This window comes from Macaca nemestrina, chromosome 1, assembly GCF_043159975.1.
Source record: "Macaca nemestrina isolate mMacNem1 chromosome 1, mMacNem.hap1, whole genome shotgun sequence".
NCBI lineage: Eukaryota > Metazoa > Chordata > Mammalia > Primates > Cercopithecidae > Macaca > Macaca nemestrina.
The window spans coordinates 213,020,874-213,038,433 of NC_092125.1; the positions used below are offsets into that span (position 1 = coordinate 213,020,874).

Genomic DNA, 17,560 nt, shown 5'->3' on the forward strand with positions numbered 1-17,560 from the left:
GCAGAAGCTTGTAGCAAACTACATTCTCTACCTGTGTTTGTGTGTGTAGTGGCTTGGGTTTCTTTGCCAATATTTTTACTGGATTTTGGAAGTTTCTTCCAAAGATGATTTATTATTATGACTACTACTATTATTTGTTAGCTTTGTATTTTCAGACCTTACCTGTAGCAATAATTAAATTTATTGAGAAAAAGAAGAGGTGGAGCTTTTAACCCCCCACCCCCTTTTAATACTTTTCTATAGCATGATTTTTAAGTCTGGTTGCATTCAAGTTTACTTTATTTTAGCTTATAATTTTTATTAGTTGTACTGTTCAAAATTCAGGTAAGATTAAAGTACAATGATTTTAGGAGTAAATTGAATTTCACTAATTAAATTCTCAAATCCCAGTGGTTTGAGGAAGCAGGACTTTTCAATCAGTGTTATTAGGTCTGTTCTCACCATTTGACGGTGTGGGTATGTGCATGACATATACCAGTGAGTGTATTCATTTATTCAAATGGTAAATAAATTGTGATACAAATGTAAATGCTATCATCCTCTTTTTTCATCCTTTACATGAATTGCAGTAAGTACTGCCAAGACTGAGAATTTACACAAGGTTCATCCTTTGTTTCACAAAAGTATACAGTGGCTTCAGCTCTCCATTCCTTAGAACATCGTTTCCTGCCCTGCATGATTAACTTTGGCTAGAAGGTGCTTCTGTAACATCTCACATTGTTTATCTCACATCCCTCTTTGTACCTCAGCTCTGTGTATTCTTCAGAATACAGGGATTTCTTTTTGTTCTCTGCCCCTGCTTTTTTGCCTGGAGTGCAGGAATACCTCATTGCATTAGCTCCTATTCATTTCGTTTTATGCATGAATTTATAATTGTTTAAATGTACCAAAGACTTACTCAAAGAACTAGGAGAGCATAGTCTGCACCAAAATGTAATCTCTTTCTTATCCTTTTTCTATTTTCCTTTTCCCTTTTGCCCTGTTCTCCAACAGCTGTTCTTAGATCCTGGTTCTCCCCAGTGGGTGGAGGAACCATTCTAAAGAGGTGGGACTTTGGTCCTAGTTGCCTGTTTGCTTGTCTCTTTTTTTGCTGAAATAGTCAATAAGATGTCTGATACAGGTTTTGTTATGAGAGTGGTTCAGGGATGTGTACACTTGACTACTTGGGTCTGAGATCTCACCAGATCAATTTAGGTAGGCCCTGGTTCTAATAATTAAACATGGAACATTATGGTAAGCTCCTATTGCAAAGAATTCTTTGGCCCTCTTTCTCTATGCCCCCACCCCTCTTTTCTGATTATCAAAAAAGAAAATAAATTAAATTTACATGGTTAGAACTGGCGCAGAACCTGACTGAAGAGCTGCATCTCTAAACCAGTTTTTTTGACAGCCCAGCAGAACAGTGCCAATACATTGCACAGACAACTGGAAGAGGAGGAAGGTTTTGGAACAGACTCCCGTTTACAGGTCCTTGGCTGGAAGAGGCTGGATAAAATACTGCATTGTAAGCAATATAACAAACTGTACTTCTTGCAGGCAGTGGTGCCTCTGGCACTTAATATTTTTGACCACATCCATTTATTGGCTGATGAACAGAAATGCATTGATTGCTTCCTCTCTGAAAGTTCAACCTAGCATGGCAGTTTCTGCCAGGCATAGTGGGGAAAAGAATAACAAATTGGGTGGGTGTTCTCTATTGGGAATTAGTCAGGAAGAATTTGGGGGTTTAGATTTTTCTTTATTTTAAACTTGAAGTGAGATATCCCTTTCAGATAAATTTGAATTTAAAAGATAAATATCAAGGCTTCTTTTTACTCCCTTTCAATTTTATAATTGAATATTAAGGAGGAAATTGTCTGTAGTTGTCAGCCATTTTTCTGTGGTCATAAACTCTTCAGATACTATTCTCTATACAGTTTTTGCCATCTGCTCTGCTAGTGACCATTACCCACCCCATTACTAAAAACCACACACATAACATTCCATTACATACCCTAAAACAAGTGCAAGACTAGCAGACTCCAGACTACTCTTGCTTCTTGTTTTAGGTTTGATTTTCTTTATTTTGTTATGGGTTTTTTGTTGTTGTTGCTGTTGTGTTTTTTGTTTTGTTTTGTTTTGTTTTTTTTGGCGCTGGGAGGGTGAAGTTGGGGTCTGAAATTTGGCACGATTGCATTTTCTGTTTACATCCCAAGTTGTCATAGTCTAGTCTCATCCATCTCATAGCTGTCCCAACTGGTGAGGAGAGGTAAGCTGTTACATTAAGGAAGGGCCTCTTCCTGTGGCTTTGTAGAGCAGCTAAAGCTTACTCCATTCTATTTCTGCATTAATAGGCCATTGGCAATTGCACAGTTTTAGGCTTTTCTGTTCTTCCCTGGACCAGCTGCCTTTGCAATCCAACTGGCTTCAAATGGCCTCCCTCCCTCCTTCAGGTTATCTTTGTGCCTGTCTTTCTACTTGATGCTTAGAATCTTAGTTAAATTCATAATATGGAAAGAAAATCTTTTTTAAAAGTAATAAAAACACTGATAAGCTATCTGTTCCATTTTCTCGTTTTACTGGAACTTTTAAACAGTGTTAGTTGTTGTTGTTGTTGTTGTTGTTGTTTTTAATAGCCTGTCTAAAGTAGTGAAGCTATTAAATACTTAATTTGGAGAGGGAGACAGTTTGGCTTTTGTAGTAACTCTAACCATTGGTTATTTTTATAATTTGTGGTATTGTGTCAAAATTATATCAGTGTTATGTTGGCCATGCTCAGTTACCAACTGTGCATAGAAGGGGTGAGTAAGTGGGTGGGTGGCATTAACATTGGATGCAAGTTCACAGAAGGCCGCTTTCCTTTATATCTACAGTCCTCACCATCTTAAAGACCCTTCTTTAACAAAAAGGAAAGAAAAAAGAAAAATTTCTATTTTTAACATGAGCCAGCAGCGACTACAGTTTGTTCTGTTGCTTACAGCTACCCATAGGATTAAGACTATTGTCATTTCAAATGAAAAACTCAATAGCCAATGGTGACTAGTGCAAAATAGACTAGGGTACTTTCCTAGGGCACTTTCTACTAACTTAAGTTGGGATTTTCTTTCTTGCTTTTGTTTTTATATATGTGTAATTTTATAAGATACTCTTCTTGTTCATAGAAAGTTCTCTTTTGACTGGAACATTCAAACTGTACAAAGTTTTAGCTTTTATTTTAGAGCCTTGAAAATGGGACATTTTCTGTGGAACAGTGATAAGACAGGTACTGCCATACTCAGGTTAATTTTGTAACATGGCCTCTCTCTTCCAGTTTCTTCAAAAGTGTCAGGAAGAAACATTTCATACTCCACTCCCGACTTTCATACCACATGCCTGGTATTGCCTATTCTTGTCCATAGTAGAAGTATGATGTTTTCTTCTCCTAATTGGAAAACTGAAAATGTAAGACCTCAGTTTCTTTGAAGAGAAAATTTTCTGCAAGAACTGTAGCTGCCAATTATCATCATTCTGAAAAGCTGTATTATATTGATTAGCCAAATATGATGGCTGACCTAATATAACCCAACCTTATAGGTCATTAATGTACTTTTCATTACTTGAACAACAGGTGACATTTTAGCTTCTGAGGTGAATTCTTGACAGAGATGTTTTCAGCTGTCTCCTACATTGTGGCCATGTGTTCTACTGTAATTTGTTGAAATTTTAAAATATGAACTAATGGTAGTTGGGGAACTAATTCTAAATGTTTTGCAAATCAGTATTGCACATAACTTAAATGCTGAGCATGAGAGATTGTTTCTTAATCGTCAATCTAATTCATCTGTAGTGTTAAGCTGACAAGAAGGAAGTCTCTATAGAGGAAATAAGACAGCCAAAGACATATATTTTAGCTCCTTAAATATATTAGATAAAAACCCTGTATATGGTTTACATTAAACACTGCTTTCTAAATATTTTCTTTTACTATTGAAGAGGATGGTTAACATTACAATAGCTAATGTATTAGTATCCAGAATATGGCTCTACATACCCCAATATTTTTGTCTGTTCCTTTCAGTTAAAATGTATTCAAACCCAAATTTGGCCGGGTGAATTATTTGATCCTAGAGGTATAGCAGTTAAAATTCACATAGGTGAAAAAACTTTTTCTTTTATTCTAAGTTAGTGGAAGGGTTGGAATATATATTAGCCACTTTCAAGTACTCAGTGATTTAGCTGAGGAATTACATTTCTTTGTGCTTTATTCTTAGATAACAATAGGTACATATACACAGTGCTTTGCTGTTGTCTATAGTAATTAAGAGATTTGACTTATTTACTCTTTTTTCTTCTCAAGCCTATAAGAATACCACTTGGATTAATCATGTTAGAGACTGATGTTCTTTACTAGCTGTTTGCCTTGACATGCCTTGTATTAAACTATACTAGTTAACTGCATTTAAACTTAAGAGTGTGTGTGTGTGTGTGTGTGTGTGTGTAAAGTCATAAAAAAATTTTTCTTTAACTCTTAAGAAATTAAGATATTGAAACTTCCATTTCATGGATAAGATATCCCATTTAACTTAAGAAAATTTGCAATTAATCCTTTTACATTTTTTACTTCCTGCTGGACTTTGTAATTATCTCCTGGTTAGGTCTTGTAATGTAAAAACTTTCTCATTTCCTCCAGCTGTATCAGTTACATACAGCATACTTGATTTTCACGTTTGTCTTAATATAACCACTTAATTTTTCAAACTTTCTTTTGCCTTATTTTAGGGTTGTTGTTTTTCAAAAAAAATAGTCCTATTAGAGAGTACCTTACATGCCTAACAGCATAGCCTGTTTCTCTCCCAGCTGATAAATGACAAACTATTCTGATAGTGGTGTTAACCTGTTGAATCTTAGTACCTGTCTGTCACTGTCCTGCAGCAAAGCTTTGACTGTTTTGTGTGTTGTTTTTTATTTCCCCGCTGTGGGTTTTTTTCTTTTGGCATATTGTGTGAAATTTTGGTTTTTGTTGTGGTGTTTCTGACTCTTTGTGCCTTTCCTTTTGTGTTTGTTTTCCCTCCTTTTCTCAGTTTGCAGCGGGGCCTCGACCTCCCCATCATCAGGTACTGTACCCTTGCCCCTTCACTATCACCCTTAACTAATAGGTGGGGGCTTTAGTAGCTGCTGACTCTTAGAATGCTGCCATCCCATAGAACTGCTCAAATTACTCATTTCAAGAGTAGCTTTTATCTGATCTAATTCAGCTTTCTTTGTCCTTCATTAATCTCACTGCATTTTGTTATTAACAAATCCGTTTGCCTCTGTTTATGGCACATTTAAAAAATGCTACATTCTTTTTTCTTGCCAAACAAAGATTGTTTTTAAATTTTACAATTTTGAAAAATTGAGATATTAAGTGTTTATAGATTTTGTGGATATTTGTAGTAAGTTAAATTTAACTGAATGAAGCAGGCAGCATTCTATGGGTTTTCTGTTAACATTCTGATATAACCTGTATTGATGTGTATAAAATAGCATTAGTATTTCTAAAACTACTTAAACTCAGTTACTAACTTAGATCTAGTAATAAATTGATTAAAAATAGTGTACATCCATTTGCTGGATAGAATTATTTTTATACTTAGGACACAGAGAAAATAGATACCTTAATTAATTTAAATAACTTTATCCTATTGGTTTTCTAAATGAAATAATTGTATAAACCAAAATTTCAAAAGTATGTATGTGAACACTGTCATTTAGTAGGAATCTGTTTAGAGGTGGCAAGACAGAAGGACTTTCAGGGTTCTCCCTCCAACCCCCAATAGCTTTTTATGGGGTATTCTGAAACATTTTCTTCTGCTGAAAGAGCTTCGGTTTAGAGTCTGTTCATATTACAAGCTTTACTATTTAACCAGCTGGTTAGGCAAATCTTTTTCTGCATCTTTGTTTCCTCATATGTAAAATGGAGTTAATATCTCTGCCATAGAAATAGTGTAAGCATTTGGCACAAAACAAGCAGTCAGTAAGTGGTAGCTGTCTTTAATATGATTGTTATGGAACAAAGTATGGTTGGATAAAGTAAATACTACCAGTATTTGCCTGTTATCATATTTAGAATTCTTATTACTGAGTTAGTGGATATTGTTTAGTTGAAGGCTTCCATTGTCTTGAGTGATTTAATACCTGACTCTGTTTCTCAAAATGTAGTCCTTCCAATCTGGAGACTGTAAAGGCAAAGCAAATCTGAGTTATTAAAGGTACTTTGCAGGAGGATGGCTACATGAGGTGGATGGCTATTGTTTGGGTTTCATAATGAAATAAAACCTTGGGGTATTTTTTTTTTTTTAATTCAGAGATAGTGTTGTAAAGTATTAGTACTTTAAGATGGACTTTGCCATCAGCTAGACCTAGGTTTGATTCTTCCATATTATAACCGAGGGTTCTTGGATAAATCATTTACTGCTCTCCACCTTAGTTTTCTCACCTGTAAAATGGAGACAATAATACCATGTTGAAACTATTATGGGCCGGGCACAGTGGCTCACGCCTGTAATCCCAGCACTTTGGGAGGCCGAGGCGGGTGGATCACGAGGTCAGGAGATTGAGACCATCCTTGCTAACACGGTGAAACCCCCTCTCCACTAAAAATACAAAACATTAGCCGGGCGTGGTGGCGAGCGCCTGTAGTCCCAGCTACTCAGGAGGCTGAGGCAGGAGAATGGCATGAACCCGGGAGGTGGAGCTTGCAGTGAGCTGAGACCGCGCCACTGCACTCTAGCCTGGGTGACAGAGTGAGACTCCGTCTCAAAAAAGGAAACTATTATGAAAAGTAAATGAGATAATGAAAATAAAATGATTATCAGGGTGTTTGGCACATAGTAGCTAGGACATATGATTAATATTATGATTACTAATAATAAAAATACTAGTTTCTTGTGTAAAAGAGTGTTTATAATTTTATTTAAAAATTTAGTCCAGGGCCATAGAGGCATGGCTTAAATTTTAATCCAGGGACAAGGCAAATACTCCTAAAAGAGAGAGACATTGGGGATCTTTGCTCAAGAAGCAGAGTGAAAAGAAACTATTAGTGAAATAACTGCAAAGGAATTAGGGCAAAAATGTTTTCTGAGCTCCTTTATGTAAGGCACCTGTTAATTTCTTTGTTCACATGCTTGTGTTTTTCAAACCTTGGTTTATTTCATAAGTCATTTCAGATAGCTTAAGGTAAACTGTAAGTAGAAGGAATTAACATTACCATTGGCCACAGTTATTTTGTTGGATTTTCTACTCTGTAGATTGATGGAATGATGAGTGAATTTTGAAACAAAAGCAATATTGCTTAATAGGCCAGGTATGGTTGCTCACGCCTGTAATCCCAACACCTTGGGAGGCTGAGGTGGGTGAATCACTTGAGGTCAGGAGTTCAAGACCAGCCTGGCCAACATGGTGAAACCCCATCTGTACTAAAAATGCAAAAATTAGCCGGGCATGGTGGCAGACACCTGTAATCCCAGTTACTTGGGAGGCTGAGGCAGGAGATCACTTGAACCTGGGAGGCGGAGGTTGCAGTGAGCCAAGATCATACCTGCACTCCAGCCTGGGCGACAGAGCGAGACTCCATCTCAAAACACGAAAACAAACAAACAAAAAAGATCCAGATTACTAAATAGCCTGGGCATTTCTTATTAAGACTAGTAACTCTTTTAAAGACTGTTGATCAAAAAATTTAGGTTCTTAATGAAAATAGCACAAACTTTAAGGTTGTGTTTCTGCTACTTGTGTTCGATAATAGTGGTTCTAAAATTAGGATACTGTATTTAAGCATTTGTAATGAGTCTTGGGAAATTCTGTTTTCTAAGAAAACTTTTTTATGAGCTTTAAAGTTATGTGGTACATTTTGTCTTTCTTTAATTCCAACAATTGGGGAAAATGTTCAGAAATCTCTGTGAGAAAAGATTGATTTCAGCCCACATTTTCGTGTGCAGTATGACTCAGTAAAGAGCAGATTAGTCGTTTAGCTGTATGATAATTCTCATGAATTTATGGCTAGTTTTGATTATTTTAAAAATAGAAGTATAGGCCAGATACGGTATTTGATGCCTGCAATCCCAGCACTTTGGGAGGCTGAGGCAGGTGGATCACTTGAGCCCAGGAGTTAGAGATCAGCCTCAGTAACATGGTGATACCTCATCTCTACAAAACAAAAATATAAATACAGAAATTAGTTGGGCGTGGTGGTGCATGCCTGTAGTCCCAGCTACTCTGGGAGGCTGAGGTAGGAGAATCATCTGAGCCCACGTGGTCAAGGTTGCAGTGAGGTGTGATTGTGCCACTGTACTCTAGCCTGGGTGAAAGAGTGAGACCTTGTCTCAAAAGAAAAAAAAATATTATAAATGTTTATTATATTATTTATTTATTACCAAGGAAAATAATTATTGTTTAACAATAGTTCTTGGAGGTGAGTTCCTAAGATGCAGCATAAACCCAGAGGAATGATTTTTAATTCAGAAAATTCAGGTAGCCGGCACTTTTTTCCTTTGTTATCCTTCTTTTTCTTGAACACCAGTTAAATTCTTTTCATCATATCACAGAGAATTGAATAAGGGTGTCTGTACCCTTGCCTCAGGCAGCAACAGTAATTACCTTGAATAGAGGAGGAGAAAGACATGGGGTTGAAAGTGGCATAGCTGAGCAGAGCTAACTGAACCGGCATTATGTATGGTATAGCATCCACAGGAGATGTGGGGTCAGTTTAGTTTGTTTCACTACGGAATAGGTGTTGGCATGTGGGTGGGATAAGCAGTTATCAAAACTGCCCTATATAATACAATTAATTTAGTATCCTTTGGGCTCTAAATGCCAGTAGAATTTCCCTAGTGACAATTAGAAAACAAAGCAAAACAAAACAAAAACACCACTGTACATTTCCATGGAAGTGACAGCATTTCCCATTTGAGAATCGCTTACTGAATCTGTATTTCACAGTATCTTCTCTTCAGATCTAAAGTCAGGTAGCACCTAAACCCTGAAAGATTTACAGAGGAGTTGCTCATAATACAAAACAAGACATAGAGACTTGCATAATGAAATGCAAGCTATTGGAGGAAACAAACATTGAGTGGTATACAGAGAATATGCTTTTAAAGGGAAAACCCTCATGTTCTGGGATATTTTGGATTTGACATGCTTAAGACTTAAAGTGGAATTGAAGGCACAAATGGTTTTTTCGTCTGTGGTAGTTGGCTTTGGCCAGTGAATAGATTTCTTTTTTGTCCTTTATTGCATTATTCATCAGTGGCTACCTTTCTGATCATTTTACATGCTTTCATGCTTTGATCTCAGTTTATTTTTTGAAGGAATTTGTTGTTGGATGATGTTTTTAATGATTATTGTTTCTAAACTCCAATAGCAAATATAATAATTTTTTGTTGATGCTTAGTAAAAATTGCAAAGTATGTTCTATAGCTGTTGCGAAAAACTATGTAATTATTTAGGTAGGCTTTTTGGAATTAATTGCTTGTGAAAAGAAAACATCACCCAGTTTAGTAATCTAGAATTTAAATATTTTTTCTGTGTAAGATAGAGTTAACCTGAATTCAAGTAAACAAAAATAAACAAGATTTTAAATGGTAAATGTTTTCTTTGTTCTTAGTGAAATCAAGAAACTGCTTTGAGTGTATTTTTTGGAACTTCTTTTATTTAGAAGGTCTTGTAACTCTGTTTGGAGGGCTAGAGCTCTTTTTGAGTCCACACAAATCAAATGCACCATACTGCAGTTAGGATTATTTCAGCCCCATCGCCTTCCTAATATTACTATTAGTTTTTGTCTTTTGTGGAGATTCTTCAGATTATTGAGGATGTGCTATTCTTTTGGCATTTTATAAACTGAAGAGCTTTTAGAATTACAGTTTTCTTCAAAGATAAAACGAGAAATGCTAAGTCATTTTATATGCAAAACACTCTTGGCTTTAGAAATATGTCAGCTATTTTTGTACTGATGCTTGAAAATCCCAAGGTAATTAGAAACTGAAAGAACAGAAAGTACACACAGAATTATAGCAAGTCACTTGGTATAATTTGGATTCTGGCTTGTGTTGTTTACTTTAAGTATTTGGTCATTAAAATCTGTGTAGTTCTGGTTTAAAGTTACTTAGATTCCTGTCCTTATTTTACTTTTGGGTTTCACAATAGAGATTAAGTGTTGGTCATATACTATGACTAAGTAGTCTTTTCATTATGGGAAAGATCAGGGAAATGGTATTTTAAAGTGTTCATAGGACAAAACACTGTAGTTTTTTGATACATGATTTTAGTTCACATACTTTTCACAAACGCTGAAAAATATGCTGTATTCAAAGCAGTAGGATTTAGCATAAACAAATAATGAGCTTCATAAAACCAGCATATGCTAGCAGCAGCAGCAGGAGGAGGAGTATGTGCCATCAAGAAATGTCTTACTTGGTGCAAGCATTGAAATTGTGCATGTTTTCCTGTTGTGGTTTGGTTCTTTTTGTGAAAAAAGAAACTTTTGAAAAGAACAGCTGATTTATGTAGATTTCTTTTTCATTGTGATCTCTAAAGGTTTCTTTACTGAAAGTTTGTGGTGTTATATTCCTAGACGAGATATATTTGTTTTACTATAGGCAATTTATTAGGTTTGGAAAGTAAAATAAATGAAGGCTTGGGCTTGCCTCTGGGACCAGACCTGGTGCAACAGAATTAAATTGATATGAATAACAAGCCATCTCAAGCATCTATACAACCTTAAACCTCTTAAATTATGATCTTATGAACTATTTGTTTTTTGGAGCTTGATACAAGTGAGGGGTGGCTTTAAAACTGGTATCTCATTCACAAGGAGTTGTATAGTAGCAGCATAAATAGTGAAGAAAATATATATTGGGAGTCAGTAAAACTGGGATTCAGTTTCAGCTTCACTGCAAATTATCTTTGGGTGTCAGGTTTCTCATCTTCAAAATGGGAAAAATATGCTCATAAATGATGTAAGATTGAGATGATTTATAATAACTGCACGTATTTCCTATGGGTGTTGTGAGGATAAAGTACCTGCCTATCACAGTGTCTGAAATGTAGTAAGTCCTTGGTGTCAGTTTCCTTTAGCAGTGAGACCGCCTGCCTTTCCCCCTTTTCCCCAGCTATTTTTTAGCATGAATGAAGTATTTTATAATGATGCTCATTTCCAAGACTCTCCCTTATGATCTGACAGAACACCTTCTGTTCCTGACATAAACCTCTAGGGTAGCACTGTGTAATAGAGTTTCTATGATGATGAAAATGTTCTGTACTTGTGCTTTTCACTGCTGTAGCTGTACTAGCTATACATGGCTATTGAGCACTTTAAATGTGGCTAATGCAGCTAAATAACTGAATTTTTTTTTTTTTTTTGGGAGACAGAGTCTCACTCTGTCACCTAGGCTGGAGTGCAGTGGCAGGATCTCAGCTCTCTGCAACCTCCACCTCCCAGGTTCAAGTGATTTTTGTGCCTTGGCCACCTGAGTAGCTGGAAATACAGGTGTGAGCTACCACACCCTACTAATTTTTGTATTTTTTGTAGAGGCAGGATTTTGCCATGTTGGCCAGGCTGGTCTTGAGCTCCTGACCTCAAGCGATCCACCTACCTTAGCCTCCCAAAGTGCTGGGATTAAAGGCGTGAGCCACCGTGCTTGACCCAGAACTGAATTTTTGATATAAGTAGTCAAGTATGACTTGTGGCTACTGTATTGAACAACTTAGCTCTAGGGCTTACATATCCCGATTCTTAGTGAAACCTAAATTATATAATATTGACCACATGCAGGGAAATATAGAAAAAATTTGGAATGGAATAATCTCCGTTATAAATTATCATGGATCAACAGATTATCAAATTGACACCTGAGTCAAATTCCATTATGTGGACTCTTTAAAGCTTGTCCCTTTATAACTTGCCAGCAAATCATATTACTGTTCTTCAAGAGTACTTTAGACTTTTAAAAGATACTCACCAAGGAAATTCCTAATTGCAGATGTTAGTTTTTAATCTTCTAGTAGGCTAAACTGTATAGTGCATAACACTAGAGATTTCAGAAGCATATTTTGTATTGCTTTGCAAGTTAGTAAATATAGGCATGCCTCGGAGATATTGCTGACTTGTTTTCAGACCACGACAATCAAGCAAATACTGCAATAAAGTAAGTCACATGAATTTTTTGGTTTCCCAGTGTATGTATGTTATGTTTCCACTATGCTGTAGTCTGCTAACTGAACAGTAGAATTATGTGTAAGAAAATGATGTACATATAGTAATTAAATACTTTCTCTTTTTTTGAGACAGAGTCTTGCTCAGTTGCCCAGGCTGGAGTACAGTGGTATGATCTCAGCTCATTGCAGCCTCTGCCTCCCGGGTTCAAGCAATTCTGCCTCAGCCTCCCAAGTAGCTGGGATTACAGGCGCGTGCTGCTACGCTGGCTAATTTTTGTATTTCTGGTAGAGACGGGGTTTCACCATGTTGGCCAGGCTGGTCTTGAACTCCTGACCTCATGATCTGCCCACCTTGGCCTCCTAAAGTGCTAGGATTACAGGTGTGTGCCGCCGCGCCTGGCCGGTAATTAAATACTTTCTGGCTAAAAAATGCTAATGATTATCTGAGTCTTCAGTGAGTTGTAATCTTTTTGCTGGTGAAGCGTCTTCAGTGTAGGTAGGTGCTGACTGATCAGGGTAGTGGTTGCTGAGGATTGAGGTGGCTGTGGCAATTTCTTGATATAAGACAAAGTTTGCCACATTGATGGACTCTTCCTTTTTTTTTTTTTTTAATTTATTTGTTTTTGAGATGGAGTCTTGCTGTGTCACCCAGGCTGGAGTGCAGTGGCATAATCTCTGTTCACTGCAACCTCCACCTCCTGGGTTCAAGTGATTCTCCTGCATCAGCCCCCTGAGTAGCTGGGACTATAGGCACATACCACCATATCTGGCTAATTTTTTGTGTTTTTAGTAGAGCTGAGGTTTCACCCTATTGGCTAGACTGCTCTCAAACTCCTGACCGCAAGTGATCTGCCCACATTGGCCTCCCAAAGTGCTGGGATTACAGGCATGAGCTATTGCACCCAGCCAATGGACTCTTATTTTCATGAAAGATTTCTCTGCAGCATGTGATGCTGTTTAACAGCATTTTACGCAGAGTAGAACTTATTTTATCATTGGAGTCAATCTCAAACTCTGCTGCTGCTTTATCAACTAGGTTTATGTAATATTCTAAATCTTTTATTGTCCTTTCAACAGTGTTCACAGCTCCTTACCAGGAGTAGATTCCATCTCAGGAAATCACTTTTTTTTTGCTCCTCCATATGAAACCAGTCCTCATTTGTTCAAGTTTTATCATGAGATTGTCATGATAAAGTCAGTCACATCTTCGGGCTCTACTTTTTTTTTTCTTTTTTTTTTTTGAGATGGCGTTTCACTCTCGTTGTCCAGGCTGCAGTGCAGTGGCGCCTTCTCGGCTTACTGCAACCTCCGCCTCCCAGGTTCAAGTGATTCTCCTGGCTCACCCTCCCAAGTAGCTGGGATTACAGACATTCGCCACCATGCCCAGCTAATTTTTTGCATTTTTAGTAGAGATGGGGTTTCACCATATTGGGCAGGCTGGTCTCGAACTCCTGACCTCAGGTGATCCACCCGCCTCGACTTCCCGAAGTGTTGGGATTACAAGGCGTGAGCCACTGCTCCCAGCCCAGGTGCTACTTCTAATTCTAGTTCTCTTGCTATTTCCACTATATCAGCACTTACTTCTTCCACTGAAGTCTTGAATACTTCGTAGTCATCCATGAGTATTGGAATCAGCTTCTTCCAAATGCTTGTTAATGTTGATATTTTGGCCTTCTCCCATGAATCACAAATGTTTTTTCCTTTCCCTTCCCTTCCCTGCCCTGCCCTGCCCTGCCCTGCCCTACCCTACCCTACCCTACGTCAGCCTCCTAAGTAGCTGGGACTCCAGTCGTACACTACTGCATCCAGGAATGTTATTAATGGCATCAGCAATGGTGAATCCTTTCCAGGAAGTTTTTAATGTAGTTTGCCCAGAACCATCAGAGAAATCAGTATGTATGGCAGCTGTAGCCTTACAAAATATACTTCTTAAATAATAAGACTTGAAAATCAAAACAAATCCTTGATCCATAGGCTGCAGAGTAGATGTGTTAGCAGGCATGAAAGCAACATTTATCTCTGTATACATCTCCCTCAGAGCTCTTGGGTGACTAGGTGTTTTCCCAGCAAGCAGTAATATTTTGAAAGGAATCTAAGCTCTCTACAATGGCCTTAAAATAGCCAGTAACCCATGCTGCCAACAGATGTGCTATCATTCTGGCTTTGTTGTTTTATTTATAGGGCATAGTCTGAGTACATTTAGCATATTTCTTAAGGGCCCTAGGATTTTCCAGATAGCAAATAAGTACTGGCTTCAAATTAAAGTCACCAACTATATTAGCACCTAAAAGTCGAGTCAGCCTGTTGAAGCTTTGAAGCTTTGATGCTAGGCATTGACTTCTCACTAGCTATGAAAGTCCTAGTTAGAGAGAAGTCAATGCATGACATCTTGTTTCAATAGATGGCTGTTTCATCTACACTTAAAATCATGTGTAGGCACTTTCATCAGTTATCTTGGCTGGATCTTCTGGATAACTTGAAGCAGTTTCTCCATAAGCACTTGCTGCTTCACCTTGCACTTTTATGTTATGGAGACAGCTGCTTTCATTAAACCTCCTGAGCTAAGCTTTGCTATTCAAACTTTTCTTCTGTGGCTTTCTTACTTCTCAGCCTTCATAGAATTGAAATGAGAGTTAGGAGCTTGCTTTGGATTACATTTTGGCTTAAGGGAATGTTGTGGCTGGTTTGATCTTCTGTCCAAACTGCTCTCACTTTCTCCATAACAGCAATAAGGCTGTTTTGCTTTCTTATCATTTGTGTGTTCACTGGAGAGTAGCACTTTAAATTTTCTCCAAGAACTTATTCTTTGCATTTACAACTTGGCTTTTGAAGTAGCTTTCAGCCTATTTCAGCTTTTAACATGCTTTCCTCACTAAGTTTAGTCATTTATAGTTTTTATTTAAAGTGAGAAATGTGGCACAAGACCACATAGAGGCCACTGTTCAGTTATTAATTTTGATATAATGGCCTAACTTCAATATTATTGTGTCTGCTGAATAGGAAGGTCTAAGGAGAGGAGAAAGATGGGAGTGGCAGGGGACAACAGACGTAGGTGGAGCAGTTAGAACACACACGACTGTCTTAAGTTTACTATCTTCTATGGGTGCAGTTCATGGTGCTCCCAGTTACAGTGATAACATAAAAGGTCAGTGATCACACATCACCATAACAGATACAATACAATAGTAATTTAAAAACTTGAAATATTGCAGAGAATTTCTGTTATATAATTTATTAGGTGTTTTTGTCTTTTTGTGCTTTTACTGAGCAAAGTCATGAAAAATGATATTTCATAATTACCAGCATGTTCAAACACCATTTGTTAGACATTTTTGATGAGGAAGCTTTGGGTAGTGATATGAATTATTGCATCTTTAGAAGGATTTTTTGAGAGGAAACATTTTTTCTTCTGGCTTCTAGAGTGTTTCTGGGAAAGTAAGCAATTATTAAGTATACTAAATTCAGCCTCTGTTTTAAAAGTATCCTATCTTGTTGGATCTGCCCAAAATACTACCTCAAATGAGAGTTTTCACCTTCCTCTGCCATCCTCCTGGCGTGTTAATAATAAATCCTTGAAAGATGAAAGAATTAAAACAGATTGAAATGAAGTTTAGGAGGTGAATTTTATGTTGTGCATGCATGGCTCTCTTTTCTCTGCCTAGCTCTTTGCAGCATTTTTATCAGTTACTTGGATAAGTGACATTTATGTCAGGTTTTCTAATGATTATGTAGTTTGACATTGTCATGCAATTGGTACAATCTGAAACGATGGGTTGTTTAGCCAGATAAATTTTCAAAGTTACCAACTACAAAATCCTCTATATGAGCTTCAAAACACAATTGTAAGAGTACACACTGAAGTGAAGAACATGGCTTATTTAGCCAGGTTATGTATAAAGAGGATTTAAATGCTTTAAATGAGTGTCAGTACCAATCAGTAGTAAAATATGGTTGACAAAAGTGCTCCTGTGGTTCTTGGTTTCATTAATGGAATTGGAGCTGGCAGGAATTAGAGAGGTATATTGCCCTTTCACTCAGGAACAAATTTTTTTTAGTGAGTGCCAAGTACATTCTGGGCAGACCCCACCTCGTTACCTTTGTGTTGGAACAAGATTGAAAGAAAAGATCAAGCTGGTTTGGGACTTAGAAATCTTGGTTGGAGGGACAGGATGCTAGGAGAGGGTTATGATTGGCTTGAAACAAAAAATAGTGGTGTGAAAATTGGCAGTAATGGCCCAGGCACGGTGGCTCATGCCTTTATAATCCCAGCACTTTGGGAGGCCAAGGTGGATGAAAATTGGCAGTAATGGCAATGTTCACATGACTTAGTGGTCTGTCACTTACGGGGAAGGATTAGACTTCTTTGTGGTTTTAGGAAGGGACATGAGACAAGTGGATAGGTGATATAGGGAGAAAAATTGGGGGTCAGTAGAAGGAAGAGTTTTACAGTGTTAGAACTCCATTTAATTTTGAAAAGAATTTGTATCTTAAGTTGCTAAAGTTTCATATCCCCAGTGGTATATTGTAAAAGATATTCAGACTTTAAGTGGATGGTGAGACTAAATGGCTCCTTCCATTCAGGAGAGTTTGACTCTTAATGATTGTTCATCATTCAGCTGAGAAGGAAAGAAATTTGAAGGATTGCAAGCAGTTTGGAAAAGCCCGTTTATATATTCCTTTTAATAACCTGTGGTTTATTGCTATGCTTGCCCAACTGAGAATCTGAATTTCTTGCATTACTATTAAATTTAATTATGCATTTGTAATTGAATGGTTCAGGAGGAGTACAAAAAGGAGATTCTTTTTTTTTTTTTTTTTTTTTTGCATTTCTAGTTACTACGGCTTTTCTAGAATCTCTCCTGGTGCGCGTGTGTGTGTGTGTGTGTAAGTGATCCTGTACTTTTACATGGAAAACACAAGCTCCAGATGGACTGTTGTTCTAAAAAGTATTAATGCAGTGAAGTTGAGCAAAAGTAAGTCTGTAACATGGTATGCCAAGGATATGCTTTTAGCACATGAACAAGTTGCAGTCACTTTTTGGGAGATAGAGAATTAGAGTTGTGTAGGTAGAAGAAATTCGTTTTCTTGAATGATAAGCATGTATTTTGTGAAGTAACTTGATGGAAAATTTTTCTTACTAGGAATCAGTTATGGTTGAGGGACATGCCACCTATTAGTGTAGTTGGATAAAGGTCCTGCCACATCCCTTCAGCATTTGTAAAGAAAAGATTTCTGCTGGTTTGTTTAAAAATATGGGGGTATTCCATTTCATGAGAGGTAGTATGTGTAACAGTTAAAAGTACATGTCTATAACCTGACTGTGTTTTAGTTACAGATGGTGGGGGGCTTTCAGCGAGTTATTTAATCTCCCTGTTCCTCAGTTTTTACGTGTATCTTACGACCTGTT

The 17,560-nt window shown here is 37.3% G+C and overlaps 1 protein-coding gene across 35 annotated transcripts in view; it reads left to right on the forward strand.

Annotated features, from left to right (window-relative positions):
- Window positions 1-17,560, forward strand: part of LOC105483079 (eukaryotic translation initiation factor 4 gamma 3) — a 369,254-nt gene that overhangs the window by 177,069 nt on the left and 174,625 nt on the right. For 9 of the 35 annotated variants that reach the window (XM_071099204.1, XM_071099202.1, XM_071099157.1 and 6 more), the window contains 2 exons: window positions 1,391-1,504; window positions 5,040-5,072. The exons of 15 other annotated variants lie outside the window; for them this stretch is intronic. In XM_071099204.1, coding sequence (XP_070955305.1) covers window positions 1,391-1,504; window positions 5,040-5,072 — 147 coding nt within the window. Of the gene's footprint in view, window positions 1-1,378; window positions 1,505-5,039; window positions 5,073-17,560 lie in introns of all 35 variants that reach the window. 11 more of the 35 variants (XM_071099207.1, XM_071099127.1, XM_071099141.1 and 8 more) reach the window with 3 other exon arrangements.